Source organism: Pongo abelii, chromosome 21, assembly GCF_028885655.2.
Source record: "Pongo abelii isolate AG06213 chromosome 21, NHGRI_mPonAbe1-v2.0_pri, whole genome shotgun sequence".
In the NCBI taxonomy this organism is placed as follows: domain Eukaryota; kingdom Metazoa; phylum Chordata; class Mammalia; order Primates; family Hominidae; genus Pongo; species Pongo abelii.
Genome location: NC_072006.2, coordinates 46,976,632 through 47,003,699, shown reverse-complemented (window position 1 = coordinate 47,003,699; position 27,068 = coordinate 46,976,632). Strand labels below are relative to the sequence as shown.

Here is a 27,068-nt window from a genome sequence, read left to right as displayed (position 1 = left end):
GAGTGAAGTGGCACCATCACGGCTCACTGCAAGCTCCGCCTCCCGGGTTCACGTCATTCTCCTGCCTCAGCCTCCCAAGTAGCTGGAACTACAGGCTCCTGCCACCATGCCCAGCTGATTTTTTGTATTTTTAGTAGAGACAGGGTTTCACCGTATTAGCCAAGATGATCTCGATCTCCTGACCTCGTGATCTGCCCGCCTCAGCCTCCCAAAGTGCTGGGATTACAGGCGTGAGCCACCACGCCCAGCCCAGTTTCCTCTTATATATAAGAGTGATAAGAAGTGTGCCTACCTTATTTTTCATGGGGAATAAATGAGAAAGCATATAAAACACTTAGCACATAATAGTGTTCAGCTGTTATTAGCTTAGTAAAGAAAAAATAAAAGTGTTTATGATGTTATAAATAACTCAGATTAGAAAATATTGACCCAAAGCCTTACTACTCACTCATCCTTATCCACCACGGTGGCCCGGAAGTGCCTTGCTCGGCAGTGGGGAAGATAGGCTCCTTTTGATGACCCCCTTCTTCCAAGGCCCTCCTATTCATTTAGTGACCTGTTTTCCAAATCAGGATACATTCCTGGTGTTTGCCAGAATTTTCCCTCCTTCCTCCCTGCACTACTTTGGGAAGGGGCATTGCATGTGGTGTCTCGTAGATTCTCATAGGTTCTCATAGTGGGGTCCAAGTTGTGCCATCTCTTGCAAAGATGCCTCAAGGCACGAGGAAGCTGGATGGCAGTTTCACCCCTAGTGACCTTTCTCCCCTTCCATTATTACCTTGTACTGGTTTTTATTCAGGCAAGTGAATAGAAACTTTCCAGCTCAGAAAAGTGAAATTGCCTGCTCAAGTCTGCATAGCTTGGAAGCTGCAGAGCTGGCATTTGGCTTCAGATTCTCCTCTTACAGCCCCATGTGTGTTGCTCTGATGTGTACTAACTATTCCACATGTTGGTTAGTTTCTGGCATGGGAGGGAGTTATGGCTACCTCTCATTCTGCCATGGCTTTTGAACAACACCATTTTTTTTTATGTTCAAGTATAAAGGAAATACATGTTTGAGACAGAAAGTCTGAAGAATGTCAAAAAGTAAAAAGCAGCAGCAAAATATTACCTACAATCTCCCTGTCTAGTCTGGAGCAAGTCTCTCTTAGCTGCCCTTTGATGGGGGCCTGGGATACCCTGGGTTTCTGGCCTTCATGATCACTGCCTTCCCCTGGTATTAGTCTCCCCTCGTTTGCTGCCATAGAGCTGAGCAGTGTGGCTCTACCTGTACAGGTCACTGTAGAGGGTGAGGAAAGATGACATAGATGAACATAGGTTATGCACATGGGGAAACTGTTTACTTGGTGCAGGAAACGATGAAGATCGCATCTTGGGAGACTGGGAGACTCCCAAGGGCATGAGAATCATAAGTCATAAGGTTTCCCTAAGTCCAGATAATTAAAGAAGTCAATTTCACTTTTTGGGGAAAAACGTTTTTAAATTAAAGCAGGCACTGAGAATACAGTCTTAGTAAAAAGAGTGCTTGACTTGAAGTTGGAAAACCTGGATAAGGGGCTCATGTACTCTACACATTTAGTTAAACTGTTAGACATTTGGATTTTTCTTCTGAGAAGAGCAGCAGTTGTACACTCCCCAAACAAGGCTGTGAAGACACAATGAAGATTTATACAAAAATATCCAGCTCAGGGGCTGGCACATAGTAGATAAATATCCAGTTAATAACATTAATAAACATCCACTCAAAATGCATCGACATGCATGTGCCTTACCAGGTCTCATAACCTGCAACTGTGAAAGAGGTTTATTCAAACTCAGGGTATCCCTCCTGAAACTCAGGATGCTGAAGACAAAAGCCCATGTGTATTCATCTTGATTCTAGAAATGTCTACAAACTTGGGAGGCTTTCAGACAAGCTTCTAAAGATGAACAGAGGAAAGTCCTTCAGTGTAAAATGGGCAACACTTGTGGGCAAATGTGTGAGGAAAGTTTGTATCATACATAGGATAAGATTCCAGAGATGGTGTGACAGTTGTGAGAACTGACTAGAGATGGCTGTGAGCTGAATGTGGGTTTTTACGGAAGAGGGGGTGTCCCCAGGGAGACCAGACCCTCCAGGCAGAGGAAAAAGCATGTGCCAAGGAAGAGAGGTGTTGGAAAGCTCCCATCCCCTCCCTACCTGTGGTGATAGCTTAGGGCAGGTGGGGCTCAGAGCCTGTGGGGTGGGGTAGCAGGGCACCAGCCATAGGGCCTGTGAGCCAGGCTGTGTTTATTCTACGTGGGCTGGGTTTTCACTAAGTCTACTGAAGTTTGTCTGAAAGAATGCTATGGGTTCTGCTTAAGGGAAAAAGGAAAATAGGAAGGAAAGTTAAGGGGCTATATGCCAGCTCCAAATGCAGGCTGAGCTGAGGTGTTTAGAAGGAGCCTTTTTCCTCCCTTCTTACCACCAGGCCTCTGTCCTCAAATCAGCTCACTAGCAAAGTTTATTCTTGAATCAGATCATTAGCACAAACCAGCCATGAAAACTCCTGCCTTTATTTTCCTTTTTTTTTTTTTTTTTTAAAAGAGGCAGGGCCTTGCTCTGTCACCCGGGTTGGAGTGCAGCGGGCTGATCATGGCTCACTGCAACCTTGGTTTTTGGGCTCAGGCGATCCTCCTTCCTCACCCTCCAGAGTATCTGGGACTGAAGGTGAGTGCCACCATGCCTGGCTATTTTTAAAATTTCTTGCAGAGGCAAAGTGTTGCTTGCTGCCCAGGCTGGTCTCAAACTCCTGGCCTCAAATGATCCCCCTGCCTCAGCCCTTGCAAAGCACTGGGATTATGGGCATGAGCCACTGTGCCTGGCTGGAAATCCCTTCTTATAGTTGGAAGTCTTGAGCCCCAGGGGTGTGAGGATGGGTGGACATCCGTGTTGGGAGTCACCTGGAAGCCTATGATGCTATGATTCCTCCTCTCCCTCTCTTCCTCTGTTCTGCAGCAATGGAATGGCAGGGACACGGCCCTGATGGTCACCCGTGTGGTCAACCACAGGCGCTTCTCTGCCACGGTCAGTGTGGCAGACACTGCCCAGCGGAGCGTCAGCAAGTACCGCTGTGTGATCCGCTCTGACGGTGGGTCTGGTGTATCCAACTATGCGGAACTGATCGTGAAAGGTGAGTGCCTCCAGCCTACCTACGCCTCTACTGCCATGGAAGGCCGGCATTAATGGGCCTTAAAGCCCCTTTTCTCGTCTACTGATCCTCCCCCACATTCAGTAAAAGAGGAGATTAATTTCTAGTCACTCTGGCCTCCCTCCCCAACACAAACTCCCCAAACAGGAGAAACTATTGTAAAATCATGCAACATTGCATTGCTATTCCAAGTTGAGTCTCATATACAGGAGCCATACGTGAAAGACTGCGGAATATATAACACAGAAGGCATCTTCAAATTTGGCTTTATTTTGTATTTAAAGTTAGAATGAACAAATGTCCTTGTATTTGGGTGGCACGCTGTGGCAGTGTTCTCATACTATTGTTTCTGAGGGATTTTTTTAAAAATGAAAATACAATGACAATATTTTGGAAGGACTTTTGAAATAAATAATTCCTCACCCCACTGGCCTTGATTCAATTCTTTTCAATTTTCTTGTTCTTGTTCACCTTGAGATACTGTTTACATGCTTTCCATTAAAATATGCAGATTGTTTTCTGCTTCTGTCAAAAAGCCAGATATCCCATTTCTTTCTGAAACTTTGTCATTTTTGTTATGATGTTTAATGATAGTATGCTATCTCATCCAATGAGTTATCCTATTTTGTTAAACCCCCCCATTTGCAGTCATTTGGATAATACCAGATGTCTTGTTTTTTCTTTCCTTTGTGTATGTAACAATTAGGACCTCCATGGAGTTCTTCTGGAGAGAACATTTTATTCTATTGAACCAGATTATTTCCTTAGGATAAATTCCCTGGGGGTAGAGTTGGGAGGCCAAGAATATGAGCATCTTTATAGATTTTTCTTTGTGTTGCAATATTGCTTTTGCAAAAAAAAGTGGTTTGACAGTTTACACTGGTAACAGCAGTGTATGGATGTACTCGTTTTACCAATGTTATGTTTGCCAATTAAAATTTTAATATAGCATAATTTAGTGAATGAAATAATGAAGCTTTTCTTATTATTCTAGCTGTAGAATGAGACCTGGTGTGTTTGAAGGGAAAAAACAAAAAGCAAACAAAAAAAACCCCACTGATCGAGCCTTTGAGGGCTCCTAAGTTAGTTTCCTTTGTCAAAGTATGGGTGGGTGTGGAAACTTTGACCTCATTTTGCTGACCCAGTGTGACCAGGATCCTTTGGGCCGACTGGACTGGGGGTTGCAGGCTGGGATTCTCTGTGCTGGCTGTCTTGACTTTATACAGACATTCACATGGCTGATCATGTGCCATCATTCAGGTCTCAGCTGAAATGCCGTTATGTCGTCTTCTCCCAGAGAACTTCCCTGACCCCCTGCCCACACCTCCCTTCCTGGTGGTCACAATTCCTTCTCATTACCTGGTCTCCTCTTCTACATAGTTTTTATCACACTTTATAATGCTGGTTTGCCTTTATTTGTTTACTTGGTGACTTTTTGTCTCCCCTTTTAGGATCTAAGCTCTGTGAGAGGAGGGCTGTTTGCTGGGTTGGAAGTCCCTGCACTCAGCGCAGTGCCTGGCACTGGTTCTCAGTTTGCTAAACCATATGAAGTTGTTAGTGTTTGCCTGTTTTGACTTGCACAGTCATTTCATAAGGCTCAACTTGAAAAAATTTGTGGACTGATAGATGAGTGAATGAATTATTTGCCTCAGCAGGAGTTTATTTCCTCACCATAATGCCATGAACACTTAAGCCAAAGATCAACAAGTTAGGCAGATACGAAAAAAAACTTTAAAGATCTTTAAGTTTGTTTACATTAAATGTTATTAACATAGAAAAGAAGCCACCACTTTGATGGCATTAAGCTCCTATCTTTGCTTTGTTGGTGCCATAAGATTAGTTCTTGTGACCTGGTATAGTGGCTCACGCCTGTCATCCCAACACTTTGGGAGGCCAAAGCGGACAGATCACCTGAGGCCAGGAGTTCGAGACCAGCCTGGCCAACATGGTGAAACCCCGTCTCTACTAAAAATACAAAAAAATAGCTGGGTGTGGTGGCACGCACCTCTAGTCCCAGCTACTCAGGAGGCTGAGGCAGGATAATCGCTTAAACCTAGGAGACAGAGGTTGCGCTGAGCTGAGATCATGCCACTGCAATCCAGCCTAGGCAGCTGAGCGAGACTCCATCTCAAAAAAAAAATTTTTTTTAGAAGATTTATTATTATTATGTATGTATTATGTGACACAGGGGTTATTGCAGGCCTTTCAGGTACTCAGTGAATGTGTATTTTCAGATGTCCTGCTGGAATGTGTCTTATACCTTCTGTGGCTGGTCTCCCACACCAGATTGAGAGCCCCAGGAGAGGGTGCGCTGTGTTGGCTCCTGCTCCTCATGGTCTTGCTAGCACCTTGCATGTACATGGGGCAAAGTTGGTGGCGAGAGAATGTGACCAGTGGCTATGGGAGTTAGTGTAGCACTCTGAAATTCCCATGCACAGACAAATGGAACCAGAAAACGCTTGGTTTATTATTTGCTTATATGCCCCCATTCAGGGGCAGGGATGGGAGCTATGGGAAGAGAAACCAAGAGGCTACTGGGACAGAGGATGTGGCAGAGCATCCTTGCTTTATTCGGAGAGGTGGCCAGGGTTTACGGGGACACTGATTTGTCCTCTGCTGATTGTGCATCCTGGGCCGAAGTCAAGAGGAGGGGCCGGTGCTAGCCCGGGTGCAGTAGCCAGGCCTGGCAATATGACTCTGCAGCTACCACTGCTCTGAAGCCGCTCACCTGCAGCCCCTGCCACTCCAGCTTAGGGAGGGTGGGGTGGTGGGTGGCATCCAGTCTCCTTCACATTGAACAGTGTGGGGGGTGGCACTTCCTGTAATTTGGTCAGTCAAGGTGTAATTTTATTACACGTCGATGAAATTCATCCATATTTTTGGCATAGGTTATTAGTTTTTTAGGGCCCATTTTTCCTCCATTTAAATATTATGACGGTGGTAAGCTAGGAGCTTGGTCCCTTGCGTGTAAAGAAGTCCCTTCACATATGTTACCTGATTTTATCCTAATTGCAGCTCTGTACATTGGTTTTATTTTAACTCATTTCATGGGTGGGAGAATTAGCACAGCCAGGTTGAGAAACAGGGTCATCCCAAGGGGTAGAACTGGAGTCCGACCTGCATCTGGCTCATGCTATTTGGTCACACCTGGAGGGCTGGTGGGTTGTGGCCTTGCTGTTACCTGGTGCCACAATGTCATGAGCAGTGCTGAAGGGGCCCAGGTACCAGGCAAGCAGGAGTCCCTGGGTCCGTCCAGCTAACTTGCCATTTTGACACATGATGTTCCCTTCCTGACCGTCAGCTAACTTCCAGATTGCTGGAGAAATACATTTAACCTACCCTCACCCCCTCCCCCGACCCCACACACACTGCTAAAGAGTTAGTGGCATCCAAGCAAAACAAGAAAATAAAAGGCAGGGACCCCCTCAGGAGCAGAAGCAACCAGAGGAAACCTGTCACCCTGGAGTGGGTGCCCAGGGACCCATTTGAAGGCAGCAAACCCGAGCGTTTGGAAGAAACTGTGTGATGAAGAATGACTCACTTACCTCTCAAGAGCCCTTTGCCTTTGCGGAGCCAGGATGCTTAAATATTTTAATACTGAAGTATTTGTACTTGTTTAAAAAAATACAAGGGAAAAGCACTAATCCTCCTTCTTTCACAGAAGGGAGAAAATCTGAAAAACAGACCAAAAAAGAAAAAGGATTCTCAAGGGCGAAGTGCTGTGTTATGGGATGGGATCTGGATTCCTTCTTCTTGGACTGACGTCACCCACAACCCTGGGATATCACAGAAAGAAAACCACGTCTTCAAGGTCTTCCTCTTCATAGGTTCCCACCCTTTGGTTCCAGTTCAGGGCAGGAGATAACTCTGCCGCCAAGATGCTTGGGTCTGAATTCTGGCCCCACCTTGTCCCAGCTCTGTGACCTTGAACATGATCAAAGCTCTCGGGGCTTCAGCTGGCTCATCTGGGAACAGGAATGTAGGATTACCTCCCTCAGAAGGCGTCATGAGGGTGACATGTGATAATGGATGTAGGAGTTCTTAGAACACTGCCCTGCATAGGCACTCTAAGGTATTTGTTAAATAAAATAAATAAATTGCCCATGGGGGTGGGATTTCTCAGACAAAGAAGTAAGAGAGATGAAGGACTCCATGGGTAGGGACAGGACATTGGACCCAGGTGCCGATTTGATGACTGTCTCCGTGGCTTTGGGGAAATCATGTCAGGTCTGTTCTGTAAAGTGTGGCCCAGTTCTCTCTTGGTACACAGTGATGTGCCGAGTATAAGAAGAGGGAGGGAGGAAATATGAAAGTGTGGACTGGGGGACATTTGGGTCATGGGGTCTTTTATTAGGGTTCTCTAGAGGGACAGAAGTAATAGGATATATGTATATATGAAAGGGAGTTTATTAAGGAGAACTGACTCACATGATCACAGGGTGAAGACCCAGATGGGCCGTCTGTAAGTTGAGGAGCAAGGAAGACAGTAGTGGTTCAGTTAGAGTTCCAAAACCTGAAAAGTAGGAAAGCTCGGCAGCGTAGCCTTTAGTCTGTGGCCAAAGGCCCGAGAGGCCCTGGGAAAGCACTGGTGTAAGTCCAAGACTCCAAAAGCCAAAGAACCTGGGGCCTGATGTTCGAGGGCAGCATAGGAGAAAGATGAAGGCCGGAAAACTCAGCAAGTCCGCTTCTTTCACCTTCTTCTGCTGGCTTTTTCTAGTTGCGCTGGCAGCTGATGGGATGGTGTCCACCCACATTGTGGTTGGGTCTGCCTCTCCCAGTCCGCTGACTCAAATATGAATCTCTTCTGGCAACACCTAGAAACACCCAGATACACCCAGAAACAATACTTTGCATCCTTCATTTCAATCAAGTTGACACTTAATATTAACCATCACAAGTCCCTATAGGTCAGAATTCTCTGGTCCCTTCCTATGTTCACCCCTACTGGATCGGGAAAGCTCATTCTCGGGTCTGGGGACAAAGGAAAAGTAGCTAGTTTTGTTTGTCTTCAGCCATCTAGTTACATGGACCACCCCTCTCCTGGTATTGTTCATTCAAAACCCTAACCACTCCACAGTTGGGAGGTCACTGGGCCCTTCAGCACCCGAGGGTTCTGGGAGCCGTAAACCTCTGTGCTGGCTTCCACAGCAGGTACTCAGGCTGAGAGCAACAGCAGAGGCCCAGGCTGGTCTCTCTTTCTCCCCAAACAGGCGTATTCATGGCTGGCTGGCTCACAGCTCACGTGTGATCCTGAGATGGTAAAGATTAGCACTTCAGAAGATGCTGCCTAATGTGAGGGTAGGTAATATCAAATTCTCAGGGCGACACACAGACCGAAATGAAAGCAAATTGGAATTACTTAATTCTGGGGAGCGGTTTATTGAGTTGTGATAATGTACCCGGGTATACATTAAATTACTCTGTAATTGAGGTTTCGCTCAATTGACAATTCGGCCCCTCAACCTACCTGTTCCAGACCAGTGCTCAGAAATGTGCTTATTCATTTGCTTTGCTTCTGGTTTTCTGCGTGTCTTCAATTTCAAGGTGTCTTAGCTGGCCTCAAGGACTTGAGTGTCTTCAACCAAAGTTATGCAGATGTATCTTGATGAAAATTTCCTAATTCATAAAAAGTTTCTTGTCAGTGGTGATTTTTAAACCAGTCTTTCAACTCCATTTAACAACCTATTATGCACTCAGAACACTCATCAGTATGTGAATTAGTGCTCAGAAGAAATGTGATACTAGTGCTGTTAGAGGTTCTGATTTAAACACTGATGTGACTTCCTACCAAGGGAGGTTGTTAGGATCAAGAGTAGGGATTGTTGTTCTAAACACACTTGAGTTTCCATCTTAGTCCTGCTCCCTGGTACCTGTGTGATTCAGCAAATCATGTATTTACTCTGGGCCTCATTTTCCTTATCTGAATAATGGAGGTGAATATATATAAATAGGTCCTATGAGAGGGAGAAAATATAACATACATATAATATATAAAACACATATATATAGCATAATATATATGTAATGTATATAAACAGATACATCCTAGTACTAGAAAGTATAAAATTATGTCTTCAGTAGTAATCATATTTTTTACATTACTATTAAGGAATGTTTCCTAAAGACATTGTCCATTGTTCGTTTTCCTGGCTTAAAGGAATGATATTCTGTACATACTATGAAAATTTAAATTTAGATCATCTTAAGGTCTCCCTCTTCTGAAATGGGATTGAGGTCATCCAATCCAATCCATTGGTTGAAGTCAGTTGCAAAAATGCTTTACTTACATTGTACTGTCTTCTCTTTCCTTTTTAAGTTTTTTTTCAGCATTTACAAGTTTCTTGAGACTGTATCAGGCATAGCTACATGGAGCCTGCATTTTAGGATGGCAACAGTGGGCTCCTCAGCTTCCCTGTTTTGGAAGCACACGTTCCACCGTTGACTGCTGTCCTGGCTGGTCCCATTTTGCTCACTCACTAGTCTGGTGCCAGCAGTGATTTGCATTTATAGCCTCTAGTTTAAAGATGGAATGGCTGGAGTAGCTGACTCATTCCTGTATTCATTTGCTTAATAAAGGTTTATGGAGCCCAACTGTGTCAGGTTCTGTAATAAGCTCATGGTCTAGCAGGAAGAATCATGCAAATCTGTGCTGCATGGTCAGTTAATGTTAGCCACCTGCCACACTATCTCCCTAATCCTAACAATGGCCCTATGATGTAGGTGCTGTTAGCAACCACCTTTTACCAATGAGAGCATGGAAACCCAGAAAGGTTCTGGACCTTTCTAAGATCACACTGCTCATAAGTGGCAGAGCTAGGCCTGCCTTGCCTTGGCCATGCTGTCTCTTTTATACCACATTTCTTGCAAAATCCAGTATGGTAGACCCTGCATTCAGGAGTGAGCTAAAGGTGTACAGAGGGTGGAACAATGAGTGCAGTCTGGGAGAGCCTCTCTGACTGGCCCCATCTGAGATGGGTCCTGTGGCTTGGCAGGCTCATAAGCAGGACAGCCTGGGTTAGTTTTGAGACGTTGAGTGGGTGACATGTTTGGGGCTGCATAAGTAGGCAAGGGGACATTTGCAGAGTCTTTGTACCAGAATAGGAGCCTGGGCTTCATCCTATAGTAGTCTAGGGGCTCTGACGGACCCTATCCATGGCCATGGATAGTAGTGTGCACACTCATAAGGTGGGATCTCTGCATCCAGCTATTCTTCCTTTCCTGGTCCTGCAGGGAAAAACCATTGTCAGACAGCTGGCTATGGTCACTGGCGCAGACTGCGTTGGAAAAGAAGAGTGAAGATAAAAGGCATATGGTGTTGAGACCCCTAGAAGCAGACTCAGGGCGGGAGTTCTGAGTGCAAGGTGCTTATTTGGTTTTAGGGACATGAGACAGAGAATCAAGGGCAGCGAATAAAGGGGGCATTCTCAAGTGAGTAACCGCTGTGAACGTCTGGAGCTCTATCCTACTAGGTAATTCTGGGATTCAGTGTAGAACCCCTGGGGTGTGGAGGAGGGGGTTATTTGTACCTTAACTGCCTCCAGTCATTGGTTGAGAGCTGCTCCTGGGGGTCTTAATTTTCTGGCTTTACTGTCTTGTCATACAGGATATAGCCCCCTGTTCCCCAGGGCTTTGGCAGAAGCCCATGGCTATTAGCTATTTGACAGTTGGTAGAGGCAGTTGGAGGTTGGGCTGCACTCGGTGCAATAATAAGGCCTGAGGTCGCAGTGGGATGCAACAGCTTCTGCTACCGGGATCCTACAGCCTCTGTGGCCTTCCGAGGTGACCAAGGCTGCTGGCTCCTGCCTCCTCGGTGGCAGCAGCCATGGAGGACAAGTTCATGCTAGGAGGACAGGCAAAGCCACCTTGAGCTCTGTGCTTGTATAGGGAGTGGAACAAAGCAAAGGCTGGCCTCAGACCAGACTCCAGAGTTTCCATTCATGTTCTCCACCAGTCCTCAGAAGTAAAGAGGAGCTGGAGGGCTATATCACCCAGTGATCAGAGAGTAGGCATGGTATCAGAGAGCCTGGGCTAACATCTGGCCTCTGCTCTACCTCCTAAGTTTATCTAGAGCCCGCCACCTTCCACCACCTCTACTGTCAACATCCTCGACAAGGTTGGCAAACTTTTTCTGTCCAGGGCATTAGAGTCAATAGTTTCAGCTTTCCAGGTCATATGATCTCTATAGCAAAGACTCAACTCTGCTGTTGTAGCAAAAACAGCCATAAAAAAATATGTAAATGAATAAGCATGGTTATGTGCCAATAAAACTTTATTTACAGAAACAGGCAGAGGGCTGGATTTGGCCACAGTTTGCTGATCAGTGCATGAGTCAAAACTCTATTCTGTTCTCAACTGCATGACTATTCCAGCTTCCTCCCTGCTCCACTCTTGCCCCATTAATGTCTATTCTCAATGCAGCAGCCTGAGTGATCATTTGAAAAAGTTAGATAATGGCTTTTTTCCTGTTCAAAAGCCTCCAGAATTTCCTGTCACACTCAGAATACAATCCAAACTTCTTAACATGGTCTCTAGATCTCGTCCTTGATTTGTAATGCCTCACCCCCATATTTGCCTTCTTATTCTCTTTTCTAGCCAAGCTGATCCATTTCCTCTTCCTTGAACCACACCAAGCTAGTTCTGACCTTTGCACTTGCTGTCTTTGCTTTGCCTGACATGCTTTTCTTCCAGATAATTACGTAGCTCACTTGTTTTGTCGGTCTGGTCTCTGCTCAGACTTCAGCTTCTCAGAGAAGCCCCCTCTGATTACCTTATCTGAAATAACACTCTCCCCCACCTCCTACCCCTTCCCTTTGTAACTCTGTTCCTTTGCACGGTGCTTTGGTTTTCCTCCTAGATCTTGTCACTATCAGACATTGTAATCTACATCTATTTGTGGATTACCCGTCTTTCCTACTAGAACATGAGCTCCTGGAGGAAGAAGCTTTGTAAGCCTTGTTTCCTGCTGGGCCAGCAGCACCTGAGTCAGTACCTGGCATATAGAAGGGGCTTAAACATCTGCTGTGTCCAGGGAAGAGTGCTCAGGTCCTTACTTCACAAGCATGTGATGAAATCCCTCACCATCCCTTCTTTTTTAAGGTTCTTGTTATTGATTGAGCTCCTTGTTTTCCTTCCACCTCTGAGAAAGTTCTGTCTCCTTTACAGGTATCTGTTTCTTTACCTTTTCCTTTAAGTATTACATTTCCTTAATTCTTTTCTTCCTTCTTATGGGAGCTGTGAGCTTTGTAATTCCTTGTGCTCCTCTTATGGTCTTTCTTTGCTCTGATTTGGCTACAAATTTAGGGGGCTCAGTCACCCTGCCAGAGCCATGCTACTTACCCACCCCACCATGTGCCCCTTAGAGTGGTCATTTTAAAAACTCCTGGGCCACCTTCAATGCCTTTTCAAGGAAGGCTTGCCTCAGTGTGAGTTCTACTCTCATTGCCCCAAGAGTCCTGCATATGGATCATATATGCTCCAACTTAGGTCTGGAAGTTTTTTTGTGGTAGGCTTAGCTTACCTCCTCCTCTTGTCTCATGCCTGATCTTGATTTTCCTGGAACGCTATTTCAAAGCAGAGAAACCTCAACATGCTCATCTTCTGTGTGAGTTTCATTCTTTGTAGGAAAATATGCTGGTGGTTTGGTTCTTATTTTTTAATCTTTCTTTGGTCTTAACTTTTATTAATAATAGTTGTATCTTTTTTTTTTTTTTTTTTTTTTTTACCATGGCTGCTATTGTCAAGAACACATAGATAGCAAATCAGAGGTCTTGGGTTCAAATCCTGATTATGCCTTGTGTTAGCTATGTGGATTAGGACGATCATTTCATGACTGCCTAATTGGAATAATAATGCCGGCTCCCCTAGATTTGGGTGAGGGGCCATGGCTATGAAAATTGTTCGTAAACAAAGTGCCGTGCCTATGTTTGTGCTTCTCCTCATCATTCCCCATCCTCCTCATGGGTGCCCAGTTCCCCACCCTTAGCCTCTGACTCCTTCACTCTTTGGTAACGTCACCATTAGCTTTTTATGGAAAGAGAAAAATGACAGATGGGAGAAAAGTGGGAAACTTCACTTGAACATATGGGTGGAGGGGAGGCTAACCGGGAGATATTATGTATATTGTATTCTATATGGGCACAAAGACCAGCTTATTTTTAAAAAAGCATAAATGTGGATAAATAAAACCTGACAAGTATTGGTTTCTTTGAATTATTTTGACTACTTTATCAGCTGCATGCTGATGTGTTGCATTAACACTTTTAACGCATTTGGAAATTAAATCAAATGGCAATTGCATTAAATTCTCATTCACTTGGAACATTACCCTCCTGTGTTCAAAGGGAAGAATGATCTGAGGTATAGAACAAGCTGCAAAGTCTGTAGTTAGCTACCATTCGTGGACCATTTATTGCATGCCAGACACTTCACCGACTGTCTTCTCATGAGGTTGTATTTAATCTTCACCATCGTCCCCTGTTACCACTGAGGATGCTGAAGTCTGATTACCCAGTCTCATCAGAGTCACACAGTCCAAGGCCTGCCCTCTTCCTGTAATGAGCCCATAAACGAGACTATTTTCTGACCCTCCTTATGCTAGTTTTCCATAATGTATTATTCCGTGGCAGATATATATGGAATATTTTTTCTGAAAACCCAAGTTCCAGCCTAGGCTAAACTCAATTAAACCCATGGGCTCCAGATTAGTAAGAATGCTCTAGATCATTGCCTTTGTCCAGTCACTGGAGCCTAATTTACCTCTGAAACACTGCAGCCTCTGCCTGGACCAGTGATTCTTAATTGAGGGTGATTTTCCTTCCAGGGGACATTTGGCGATGTCTGGAGACATTGTGGATTGTCACGATGGGAGAGGGAAGGTACTGGTATCTAGTGGGTGGAGCCCAGAGATGCGTTAAACACCCTACGATACACGGCATGGCCCCCTGACAACAAAGAATGACCCAGCTCCAAAGGCCAGTTGTACTGGCCCAGATCCTGCCCCATGGGAAAGCTTTTGTACTCAGTGCCCTACTGTTCATCTAGGACGCCAGTGCAGAAACCAGATGGGAAGATACTTCCTCTGTGGGCCTCTGGCCAATGGAGCTGTATGGACGGGAAGGCAGAGCTGGTGATGTGGCTGTGAAGAAGTGGTTCCACTTATTTGAGCCCCAGAATCCCTTTCTGGAAAATTGACATTTATCTTCTGGTTTACTCTGACTAGTGATGCTTGGCCTTCCCTCTGCCATTTCCCCACTAACTATCCAGGGAAATACAGCAAAAGGTAAATGCAGACTGACTCCCCATTTCCGAGATCTGAGAGAAATTTTCTGCTAACTTTCAGGTCAATAAAGCTGGCCAAGTGCCCACCAAGCACATGTGCCTCCCTTCCATAGGATGAAGTGGTGAAGCAGCTGCCTAACCATGGACCTCATTCCCAGCCTGCTCTGCAATCACTAGGGCCCTGTGATAATAGTTCCAGTTTAAGGAATGTGAGCAGAACTGCTGCGTGTCCTTTCAGAGCGAAAGAGTTAAAAAGCGTGTAGTCATTCCTCATCTTCTCACCCCACTCTTTGGTTAGCTGGATGCAGACAATTTCAAGGTGAGGGGAGAGTCAAAAGATTGAACACGCCTGGGCCCCTGAATCACCTTGTGGAGGAAAATTGTCTGCTAAGCAGGCCTGTTATTAATATTGAAGTGATAAGAAACTATTATTGTGTTAAGCTACTAAGCCTTGGGGTTTATTTGTTACAGCAATTAGTATTTTCCTAATTAATACAATTTGGATCAAAAAAAGCCATTAGCAACCCCCACAGGCTTAATGTCTTGAATGAAAACTTTCTAGCCTACCTGAAAACAGATGGGAAAATGTTTCTTCCTTTCCCACTGATATTGGGCTTAAAAGTCCAAATTCTGTACGATCTGAAAGCTGAGCAGTTATCTTTTTCTTGTCACATATTGATTGTTTTTGAAGATTTTTTTAAAAGTCTCTTCCCAACTGTTATTTCTTGATGTAGAATTTACAAATTCCAGAATACATGAGGGCAGAAATTGTGTGTTCTGTGTTATGGGAAGGGGTTAGAGACAGACTTGGCTATGGCCATGAAGCCCAAGAACTACATGAACTCAGGTAGAGTCTGGCCAGATGTGGCAGCTTGGAAGTCTGATCCTGAAGGGTAGGTCTTGCACTAGGAGTTGGAAGACTGGTGATCCTCCTGTCAGGCAGGGCCTGGTACGTGAGGTAGGGTGTCCAGGTGAACAGTCCCAGCCAGCCCAGCTGGTCATGGGAACTGTCCTTGTACCTGGCCTCACCCAGCTCCCAGCCCAAGCCAGTTGGTCCATCTACCGGCAACCCAGTGACTCCAATCGCAGGTGGGTGGGGTGGAGAAAAGGAGGTCGAGTAAAACATTTCGCAGTTCAAAAACAAGCACCGCCGATCATTTAGAAACGATTCTCATGAAGAAATCGTGGCAACACATTCAAACATTGAAAAAACAAAACAGCAATTCTCAGGAAGCAGATGCCAAAAACAGTCATATCTCAACAGTTGGGGTGGCTGTGGGTCCCCATTGTAATCGATGAGGTTCGGTATGCCCACGTTGCATTGTTTTTAAACTTCACACATGTCCCTTGCACAAGATGTGCTCATTTTGATCCAGGGAGCTCGGAAGCAGTGCTTAGTGGACGTTTACCTAAGAAGAGATGTGGCCTTCATTCTCCTGCTAATTAGACTTAAGTGACCATTGCTCAGGGCCTTGACTTGACTATTTGTCAAAATAATGGGTTGTATTCTAAGGCCAGGCTTCACGCTTATTCCCTCCTTAAAACAATGGAATGCCTTTCTAAAATAGTATAAAAAACAAATGATGCAGCTCTGCAGAATCACAAGGTTCCTAGAATAGTATAAAATCTCTGCTTTCCCACCTCCTGGGCAGGTGGATTTCTTTGCTTCTTTAAAGTTTCTTTTTTCCACCCTAACCCATATGATCCTTCTCCTTTTTCATGCTTTCCTAAACCTGGTAGAAAAGGAGGCTAGGATTTGGCCTCTTCTCTTTTAAAATGAAATGTGCTTGCACCAGCTTTTCATTATTAATCAGAGTAGCATGCCTGTTGCTTTATATGTCTATCCAGGGGCAGATGTGGACTCACTTTCAACCCAATAAATGGAAACTCTGCCTTTTTGATGGAATGCGGCCTGGTGGTACGGAGCAGGCAGTTATTGGCAGAGCAGCTGATCATCTGTTCTCAGTGAGGGAAAGCCTCCTGTTTGAGTTAATCAGCGGCAAAATGTGCTCTGTGGTTTGTTCTTTTAATCTCTTCCGCACGTGAGTGAGGAACTGCTGGGACCCCAGCAAGACAGGGCTGCAATTTGCTGTGCCTGAGCAAGCAACTGGAAAGGCCCTTCATAAGGGGAGGTGAGGAGGCTGCACTTTAGAAGCAGGCAGGGCTGGGGTTCATTCTTGGCTCTGTTCATTTTGTTGCTGAATGCAACTCTGCGCGTGACTGAGCCTCAGTTTCGCCATCTGTAGAAAGGGACAGAAGGATGTTTCTTGCCTCATGTTTTCTGAGGATCAGTGAAATAAAGTGTGGAAATCGCAGAGTGTAGGACCTGCTTCATACCAGCAAGAAAGTTCAAAGACTCGTGTGACAATGTTACTTGTTCACTGTAGCATTTATTTTTCCTTCTGGGCACACAAGCTTCCTCCATTCAGGTGGGGCCAGAGGAGTGTGTGCAGGAGTGATATACACTCCTTTTGGGCCAGACCTATTAAAAAACTCCCCTATGCAAGCCCCCTCTCTTTTTCCCCTCCTGCTGTGACATTTGATACTACATATTAAGTCAGGCAGCAGCTCCAGATTGAAGCCTGGGTCCCTGAATGACTGTGTGGAGTCCAGCACCACCTCTCCTCATCCAATAACCTCACTGGACTGTGATGGGAATGAGAAAAGCTGAGCTAACTGTGACTTGTCCAACCCATGAGGGTGGGGCAGGCGGTGCTAATGCAGGGAAGTTCTGTCTGTTACCCTGGCCGTTCTCACCTTGATGGCTTAGAAACCTCATTCTGGTCACCTATGCAGTGGACAGATACCCACAGCATGCAGACAATGCCGTAGTTTCCAGTCGGCATTTTGTGGGAGTCGAACAGTGATCAGAAGCGGGTTTGCTGAGTCTGGTCTCATAGTAGGCAGAGTTAGCTGATTCTATCTACCCACAGTGCTATTGGGATTAAATTGTCTGAAAAGCGCTCCTTCTCCCTGGACACATCTGCACTCATCTCTGCGGCTTTTCTTCTATGACTCACCTCTGTGAGCTGACCACTACCTTTTATTCTTCACTGCTTGTCCCAAGTTAGGGTAATATAGTTCATTAAGTGATCAACCAACTTTTTCAGATATATTTGCATGCATCTGCTGAATTCCAGGCTCTGTTGACTTTATTTCTCGACTTCTGAGTTAAGTAGAGATGAAGGAAACTACAGGGTACCCTCCTCCCAGGTCTTAACCCATATCTAGCAGTTACTGACCTGTATCGAGTATATCTAGGTATTGCCTGTGCCTATGGCCCTTACCTTTACCACCCCAACTCCAAGCTACCACCTTTCTCACCCTCTCTTATCCAACCATGACCATAAGACTCTTGGTTGACTACTAGTCCCCGATGTCATCAAGGAATTGCCCTACTGTCTTCAGAAATCACAGAAAAGGCTGGGTACGGTGGCTCATGCCTGTAATCCCAGCACTTTGGGAGGCTGAGTCAGGTGGATCACCTGAGGTGAGGAGTTCGAGACCAGCCTGGCCAACATGGTGAAACTCTATCTCTACTAAAAATATAAGAAATTAGCTGGGGGTGGTGGTGGGTGCCTGTAATCCCAGCTTCTCGGGATACTGAGGCAGGAGAATCGCTTGAACCTAGGAGCCGGAGGTTGCAGTGAGCCAAGATAGCGCCATTGCACTCCAGTCTGGGTGACAAGAGCAAGACTCCATCTCAAAAAAAAAAAAAAACAAAAAAAAAACCAGAAAAGACAGCTCATGGATATACCTGTAGTGATTGCTTTTGCACAAAAGGGCTCATGCCAGGCCTTCCTGGGGCTACGTCTGAGAAGAGTTCACCCAGTCCCAAATTTATCAACCATGATGCCAACAGAAGTTACCATGACCTTTGAGATTGTAGTATCATTAGCTCTTTCTTGCTTTTGTGCCTATTCCTAGGGGTTTCTCCTCTTATGGTCACTTCTGACATATCTGTTTACCATTCCTTCTGACTTTCATCCTCAATTCCCTCTCCTTATACCTTCTGTCCTCTCTAAACCTTCCAGATTTGGAACTCAGCTCCCCTTAATATTTCTTTATCCTTTCTCTAGCATGCACAAGCACATGTGCATACGCACATGCACACACACACACACACACACACTTTCTCAAGTTCTTTGGGGTATAATAGACTTGTGAGGATTTAGGGTACTGGAAGGGGTTTATAGCACAGAAATACAAATGTCCTCAATGGGATCTGATGAATTTCTGCCCTTACAAGTGCCCTTGCCATCCCAGGAAGAAGTTCTTGGTGGCAGCTCTGGTCTCCTACCATGTTGCCCTGGCTCCTCCCCTCTCTCTCCTTCCTCGGAGGCTCTTAGAGCAGTCTGACAGCAGACAGTTGCCTCAGGACCTGTTTGCACAGCTCATTTCTGCCAGCCCCACTTGCCAGTTCTTCCCCCACTGGCTCTGGATTAATTCCCTCTGGCAGATGCATGACTTTTCCCTGCCTTTCTTTTGCATCTCAGAAGCAGGGCTCCATTTCACTGCCAGGATGGATTTTACCATTGCCTCAGTCCTTGACACCTACCTGGGCTGGGACATCACTGCCTATAGTCCTTCTCTTGTCCTGCCAAAACTATACGGTCATTGACATAGTCAAGGGCAGGAGGACTCGGCAGGGGCTGCACAGAGCAGGAGGATGGAGATGAGGAGCCATTCTCAGCCTGGCCCCTGGCAGTGGTAAGTGGCAGCCACCCAACTCTAACTGGATAAAGCCCCAGAGGAAGGTTGTTGGCCCATGTCCCTGGAATGCTCTGGCATGGAGCTGTCTCTGTGCAGATCACATCCTAGGGCTCAAATGAGGACCCAGGGCTTTGTCTCCTTTGTCATTTTCTGTTTTGTTTGTTCCTCATTGACACTATTATCCTACATGCTCATGGGATAAGTTGGGGGCCATTTGGGGGCTGGCATCTCCAGATCCACACCTCCTAGTTTAACAACCTCAAGGGCAAAAGGATTATGTCTCCCCACGTCTGAAGGCCAATCCCAGGGAAGGATTCTGCCCATCCCTGCCAGGGTTGAGCATCCGATGCTAAACCCACCATCTGCCCAGTTGCAGACGGAAGGACCCAGTCTAAGTCATGTGCCCAATTCTTTAGCCAGAGTGTGTGAACCCAGGCCGTCCAGGAGGATGCAAAGTGAGACAAGAGCCCTTCCCCTCAATAGGAATGCTGGGCATACCAAAATAGGACATGCATAGGTGGGGCTCCCACTGGCATGTACCTCCCCCCTTTCTGTAATAGAGCAGGAAGGGAGTTGGCCGCATGAAGAGTTAGGGCTGATTGGTAGGTTGTGGTCTATAGTTTGTGTCTCCTGGTTTCAGGCTTAAATAACAATGAGAAGGATCTGTTAATACCTTAAATTTTTGTTGTAATGAATTTCACACTGATGGAAACCCATTTTAGAACTAAATATGTTCAGAACTAAGTTACATTATCTACGTCTATTTCAGAGTCTCAGTCCCTCTCAGCTTCTCTTTCTGCCTGTCCCTCTGCTTCCCTGACTTCCTGTCTCACACTTCCCCATCCTTCTCTCTCCTCTCCTCAGTGTCTGCCAGCCTCTGCCCCTTCCCTCTCTCTTGCCACCATTCCTATGCATTCAAAAGTCACAAACAGGTAACTTGGCTCACCACTGCCATGCTTGTCAGTGTCTGCTGCTACTGATAGTCCCTCCTGAAAAACAGTTCCTCTTCCTCCTACCTCTTCCTCCTCTCTTCCCCTCTTCTCCTTTCCTTCTCATTCCCTGTAAATCCTGCTTTTTTTTTTTGTCTCTCCCTTTCATTTCTTATTAATGCCTTGTTACATGCCAATGTTTTGGGTGACACCTGTCTTGTCCACTGCCGTGGAGCTGTTGGCCATGGCTTCTGCAGACTCTCAGGTGCACGGGTGGAGCCTGCACAAATGTGTGGCATTAACATTTTCCTTTGAGTATTCTTTGATTGAGGACAGCAGGCAATTAGTACCATTTGCCGTTTTGTTTTTTGTTGTTGTTGTTTTGAGACAGGATCTCACTTTGTCACCTAGGCTATGGCACAATCATGGCTCACTGCAGCTTCAACCTCCCAGGCTCAGCGATCCTCGCACCTCAGCCTCTTTGAGTAGCTGGGACTACAGGTGCCACCACACCCAGCTAATTTTTGTATTCTTTGGAGAGACAAGGTTTCACCATGTTGCCCAGGCTGGTCTCGAACTCCTGAGCTCAAGCAATGTGTCCACCTCATCTTCCGAAGGTGCTAGGATTACAGGCATGAGCCACTGTGCCCAGCCCCATTTGCCGCTTTGTTAAATTAGTATAGAAATATACACCTGGACAGTGCCATCTTAGTCTCCAATTGCCCCCTATTAGTTGACTGATTAACGTGACAAATATTTATTAAATACCTGTTATGCCCCAGTAATCTTCTAGACACAGGGATACAGCAAACAGCCATATGGATCGGGGCTTCGACTATTTTGAAGCGGATATTCTAAAGGCGGGGAGAAGAAAAATGAGCTCATAAGTGAGACCATTTAGAGAGTGGTAAGAATGTCATTCTTTTTTTTTTTTTTTTTTTTTTTAAAGACAGAGTCTCACTCTGTTGCCCAGGCTGAAGTGTAGTGGTACAATCTTGGCTCACTGCAAACTCTACCTCCCAGGTTCGAGCAATTCTACCTCAGCCTCCCAAGTAGCTGGGATTACAGGCACCTGCCACCATGCCTGGCTAATTTTTGTATTTTTAGTAGAGACCCGGTTTCTCCATGTTGGCCAGGCTAGTCTCAAACTCCTGCCCTTAAGTGATCCACCCACCTCGACCTCCCAAGTGCTAGGATTACAGGCATGAGCTACCATGCCTGGCCAAGAATGTCATTCTTAATTCTGTGAATAGTGAATGCTTTGTGGACAGGAACTGCTTGTTTATAATTTTACGGCTCAAAAGCAAGTCACAGGATGACTTGTATTCAGATCCCAGCTCTGGCACTTGCCACATGGGCCCAGGGCATGCACCTACACTTCTGTAAGCCTGTTGTACCCTCTACAAAGTGAGCACAGTGAGGTGGACCCTTCAGGTTTGTTGTGAGGTATGAGTGAGACGATGTGGCCAGAACAGGAGTTAGCAGCTCCCTACCCCTCGGGCTAATGCCAGCTACTTCCTGGCCCTGTCCTGCAAGGTGGGGCTAAGTATATCTGAATGCAATTATTGGGTTACTTCAACTTGCCACCCCTAAGGCTGTTGACCCATCCAAATTTAATCTGTACAATTGTGTGGTTAATTTACTGTTGTATTAGTTTGCCAGGGCTGCCATAATGAACTACTATACACTGGGTGGCTTTAAACAACAGTATGTTCTCTTACAGTTCTGGAGTCCTGAAGTCCAAGGTCCAAGTGTCAGTAGGGTTGGCTCCTTCTGGTGGCTCTGAGGGAGAATCTGTTTCCTGCCTTTTTTTGTTTTTTTTTTTTTTTTGGAGGCAGAATCTTGCTCTATCACACAGGCTGGAGTGCAATGGTGTGATCTTGGCTCACTGCAACCTCTGCCTCCCAGGTTCAAGTGATTCTCCCTGCCTCAGCCTCTCAAGTAGCTGGGATTACAGACTCCCGCTACCACTCCCGGCTAATTTTTGCATTTTTAGTAGAGACGGGGTTTTGTCATGTTGACCAGGCTGGTCTTGAACTCCTGACCTCAGGTGATCCGCCCGACTTGGCCTCCCAAAATGCTGGGATTACAGGTGTGAGCCACCATGCCCAGCCCATGCCTCTTCTAACTTCTGCTGGTTGCCAGTGATCTTTGGGTGTTCCTTGGATTATAAATGCATCATTCCTGTCTCTGCCTCTGTCATCACATGGCCTTCTTTCTGTGTGTTTCTGTATCCAAATGTCCCTCGTTTTACAAGGATGCCAGTCATTGATTTGGGGCCACCTTCTTACAGTATGACTTCATCTTGGCTTGATTACATCTACAAAGACCCTATTTCCAAATAAGACCACATTCTCAGGTCCCAGGGGCTAGATGTTGAACATATCTTTCTGGTTGACACAATTGAATCCACAGCACCCATGTGTATTGGCTTTTATGAATTTGAAATCTCCCTCCCAACTCCTTTTGGGTTATTCTTGTGTGTTTTTGCTTCTGAAGAATTCAGACACCTCCTTTTATGCTCATGCAGAGGTCTGCACCTTCCCAGGTATGAGAAGTGACCACAGACTCACAGCAGACAAGAGGGTGATGAGGTCTGGCTGAGAGGCTGGGGGCTGGTCCTTTCCTTCCCTCCTTCCATCTCTCCTCGTCTTTTAGTTTCTTTCTTTATCTTACTGTCAGGCCAGAGCCTGCCCCCTTCCCCTGCCAAGGCCCTATTGCCCACAGAAGGGCATAAATTGTACCCTGTGTCTCTCTCCAGCCATAGTTCTCAGGAACCCCTTCCATGAACCCCCTTTCTTGACCACACAAATTCTAATTCCCCAATGCCACCACCCTTGTTATCCAAGGTGACTTCTTGAAACTACACATGTATAGCAAACATGCCAAGTTCATTAGGTTATGGGTTCCACGAGGACAGGCACTGGGTCTGTGCTTGCTCGGCCTGTGTCCCTGGTGCTTGGCACATTGTGGGCCCTCAGTGGACATTTGTTGCATAAATGAAGCAACTGCAGGGCTTGGATACTTCTCTATTACTTGCTGCTTCTTTGCAAAGGTGGACAAAGCCTTTAACGATATCTTTTCCTTCAGACCTTTTCACTGCACATGAGGCTGGAGACCAGCCCAGATAGTTCTAGTTAGCCTCAGAGCCTTTGCACATGCTGTTCCTTTTCTTTGGAATACCTTTCCCTACTTTATCAACCGTTTTATAATTCAGCCTGTGCATTTTCCCTGCAGGGAAGTCTTACCTGAAACTTTCCCCAACATTGTAAACTATATGACATGCCCCCAAATCAACAGCAGGAACCTCTGCTAGACTATAATTTTTTGAAGGCAAGGGCCGTGTCCAACTATCTGTTTATTCTCAGTATCCATGTATATAGGAGGAGCTCAGTTGGTGGCACTCCCATGAAATCAAATAGTTCTTTGATGTGTACAAAATGATGAGGATGCCTCCAATGTCCCAAAATTATTATGACTCTTATTTTCTAGGTGAGGAATCAGAGACTTAGAGAGGCTTAGTGACCTCTCTACGTTAAGACCTAAGGTTAAGGACAGACAACTAGAGTGAAGTTGAGGGCCGAGTGGCCGCAAGTTCTCCTGGGGTTAGCACAGAGTCAGGCACACAACAGAACAAATGCTAGGGTATGGGCAACCCACAGAGAGGCACAAGAAGCCCCAGAGCAGGGCTGGCTCCCAGCCATGTCCTTGGGAGACTGTAGGCATCAGGAGCTGCAGCCACTGCCTTCCCTGAGATTCTCGGGAGACTTCTGTTCTAATTGCTCTTTTCAAGTGTCGTGCATGCAGTTCAATGTGTGGGGGACATAGTGTTTGTAGCAACTGCTAATGACAGGGCTACTGAAAAAGACTATTTTTGGAGTTAAGCTTCAGCCTAAAAGAAATAAAAATAAACACTGAGGTTTTTTTTTTAAAGAAAAATATGTAGAAAGGAATCAGTTGCATCTCAAAATGTTCTTTCTCCTAGTGAGGGTGAAGTAGGGATTTAATCTAGAATTAGAGTAAGGCAATCTGGGTTTAAGTCGTGGTTCTGCCATGAACTCAGTTTTCCATGGGATGCCATTTCCTCCAATTCCTCCTGGTCCTAAGGACAGCTCTGGGGTCAAGCCTGACCTGGCTGAAGCCGTTTCCCTCTCTTCTAGTCACATTTGGCTCCATCACAGTTCTTACAGTTAGTCTTGACCTTGACCAAGCAATAGAGGTTAAGCTTTCCCAGGGCCACTCCCAAGTAACAGCCCTCCAAACTGTGTCTCATCCAACCCAACCGTATCTGAGCTTCAATGAATCATCAGGAAAGCCTGTTACTAATAGTGATAGTAATACTCATGTTGATAATAACTAACATTTTCTGAGAGATGACTATATCCCAATTCCTTATTGAGCACTTCTGGAACATCGTGTGGTTTTTCTGCAAAGATTCACTCTTCCTGATCCCTCCCCATGGGCAGAGTACACTTCCTGATTGGCTTTGACAAAGCCCCATTGACCTTGAGCTTGGCCTCGTGGCTTGGTTTGAACCGTAGAATGTGGGCAGAAGGGATGGTGTGCCAGTTCCCAGGAGAGATTTCAGGAGGTATCTTGTGTCCCTGCTTCCTCTGTTGCCTGCTGCCATCCGTCACTGGAGGAACCTGCCCCTCGCAGCAACAGCTCCTTTAGACTAGTTCCTGGAATGAGAGGCATGGGGAACAGACTCAAACACAACCTGAAGCTAACTGATCTACAGACCTGAGAACAAGAAACAGGTGTCTGTGTACATCAAGATTTGGGGTTGTTTGTCACTAAGAAAAAGCTAAGTAATACAGTGCTTTAAAGAGATGATCTTGGGTAATTCTCACAGCAGATTTTCTGAGGTAGGTGTATTATTACTCCATTTTGTATGAGGTTGTGCTAATTCTTTTCCCCTGGGATCCTGCCAAGCTCTGCCCTTCTATAATGCTAAGTCTTAGTATCTGGCAGCCTCAGCTCTCCATTAGGTTGTGGTCAGTGGGCCTTGAAGAACAGCGTTGCTTTATTGGGTTTGGATAAGAAGGGTGATGCTATTGGAGACTCTCAGGGCTGGAGGGACTCTCTCTTGGGTTCCTGCTGGTGATTGGAAGGGCTAAGAGTGGTCCTTTATATGCCTTTATTTTATGGAGAGGAACTGGCTTCTGGAAGGCTACACCTGCAGGGTTGGAGTCAATGTCACTCCCCAGAACGTACTGTCCCAGAGGTCCATGAGGATCCCAGTCCCAGGATCTTGTGGCTCAGCTGTAGCGATGCCCTCCCAGAGGGGTGGGGCCAACCAGGCCACACGTAGAACTCAAATTCTCCTGGTCCCTAGTGGCCATATGCATGACAGCTGCTACAAGCTGGCTTAGGCATTGCAGGAATCAGTAAGGGAAAAGCATCTCAGACACAGTGTTTCAGGGCCCCTAGGTCTGAATTGGGAGACATGGCTTCAGGGTCTGCTTCCCCGTTGAGACTCCTGGGCCTTCCCCTGAGCTGACCATAGGACCTCCTCATGCAACACCCATTGCCACCAAGGCCTTTTCCTGCCCACATTGCCAGAGCACCTGGCCAAGGCCTTCCTCCCTACTCCCAATACATCCCTCGTGCCTGCTTCTCCCCAGATCTGGACCCTGCTGTGTTATGAGCCCAGAGGACCAATGTGCAAAGGATGGAATGCCGCTTCCTATGAAGTGAAGATATGTATGTTGATAAACTGCAACGGTTCTTCTTAGAAGCCTGTAGCCTCCGATGGCTGCAAGGGCAGTGGATGGAGCAACTGCAAAAGCAGCATATTGATTGCAAGGAAGTAACTGAAGGGAGAGTTCAAAATGCCTCCTGGAAGGCAGGCAGCCCTCGGCTCTGGCGAGGTGCTAATGAGCTCCCCAGCCAGCTCCAGCTCGACCTACCTTTTCCCAGCAAAAGACCCAGGGCCTATGTCGAGAAGGGCAGCAGGAAGTGGGGGCGATGGAGATTAATCAATGTAGAGCAGCTTCATGGCTCATACCAGTTCTGCTCTCTCAGTCTTTTGTTTCTTCCTCCTCTTATCTTCACAAGGCAAAGCAAAGAGCAGTGCATGCCATGGGAATTCCTTCCTGTAATGTGTTCTGATCTGTTTGCTTGTATAAATGAGCCCGTGTTTCAGAAGACAGTGAACCCTCCTCCTCTAAAGGGACATAAACTCAAGGATTTGCTCCATCCTCCCGCTGTGATCTTGGCCACCCTCCTGGATTTCTAAGACTGAGTTACCTTGTTTCCATGCAGATGTCAGAATGTACATGTCATCTGCAGGGCAGGTGGTTAAACCCCATGTCTAGGGAGGGAGTTGCTTGAAAGCAAGCATGTGCCAGCATATTGAAGTAAGTGAGGGTGGAAATAAAGCACCTTTATTTCCACATGAGGTTGCATCATTGTGTTTCCATGCTGAGAAGGCCTCTCGAGATATTAGTGTTCCCATTTATTCATCCTAAAACTGGTGCTTTGTCTTCTATACAACCTGTGTATGCTAAAGTATGTCTGCAGCACAAAAACAAGGAAGATGTAGGCCAGGAGATAAGTATGCAGGGATCTTTTATAGTGTATTAAAATATGAACATCTGCATTCCCTTTTCACCTTGAATTTTAAAAATCAGTACATTTTTCCTTCTTTTCAGAGATAATACTTTACCACCACGTTTAAGTTTTGGGCCCTGAGGCAAATATTTCAGCTGTTGAGCCCCCAAGCATCGGACTTTCAATGAAAGGAAACTTGAGTTCTAATCAACTTTGCAGCAAGAAACTTGCAACAAGAAACTTGCCAAACCTCTAAGCATGAAACAGCATGATCTTTCATCATTTGATGCTTTTACCTCTGTGGTTTTCTTTGTTCTATGCCTGCCCCTTCACCTCCTTCTCGCAGTCATCCTTCAAAGCTCATGTTAGATGTCATCCTCTCTGTGAAGACTTCTTCAGCTTCCCCAAGCAGAAATGAACATTC

At 45.9% G+C, this 27,068-nt stretch overlaps 1 protein-coding gene and 1 long non-coding RNA gene across 7 annotated transcripts in view; one reads left to right on the top strand and one right to left on the bottom strand.

The window, feature by feature from the left end:
• The window catches only part of PTPRT (protein tyrosine phosphatase receptor type T), a 1,130,568-nt gene that overhangs the window by 435,415 nt on the left and 668,085 nt on the right, over window positions 1-27,068 (top strand). For all 6 annotated transcript variants that reach the window (XM_024238852.2, XM_063720525.1, XM_054542313.1 and 3 more), the window contains exon 6: window positions 2,978-3,152. In XM_024238852.2, the coding sequence (XP_024094620.2) occupies window positions 2,978-3,152 (175 nt within the window). The remainder of the gene's footprint in view (window positions 1-2,977; window positions 3,153-27,068) is intronic.
• Window positions 7,562-9,848, bottom strand: LOC129052241 (uncharacterized). The gene is made up of 3 exons (XR_008517189.1): window positions 9,458-9,848; window positions 8,638-8,786; window positions 7,562-7,984 (listed from the first exon to the last, which is right to left on the bottom strand). It is a non-coding gene; the product is annotated as an uncharacterized LOC129052241 (long non-coding RNA).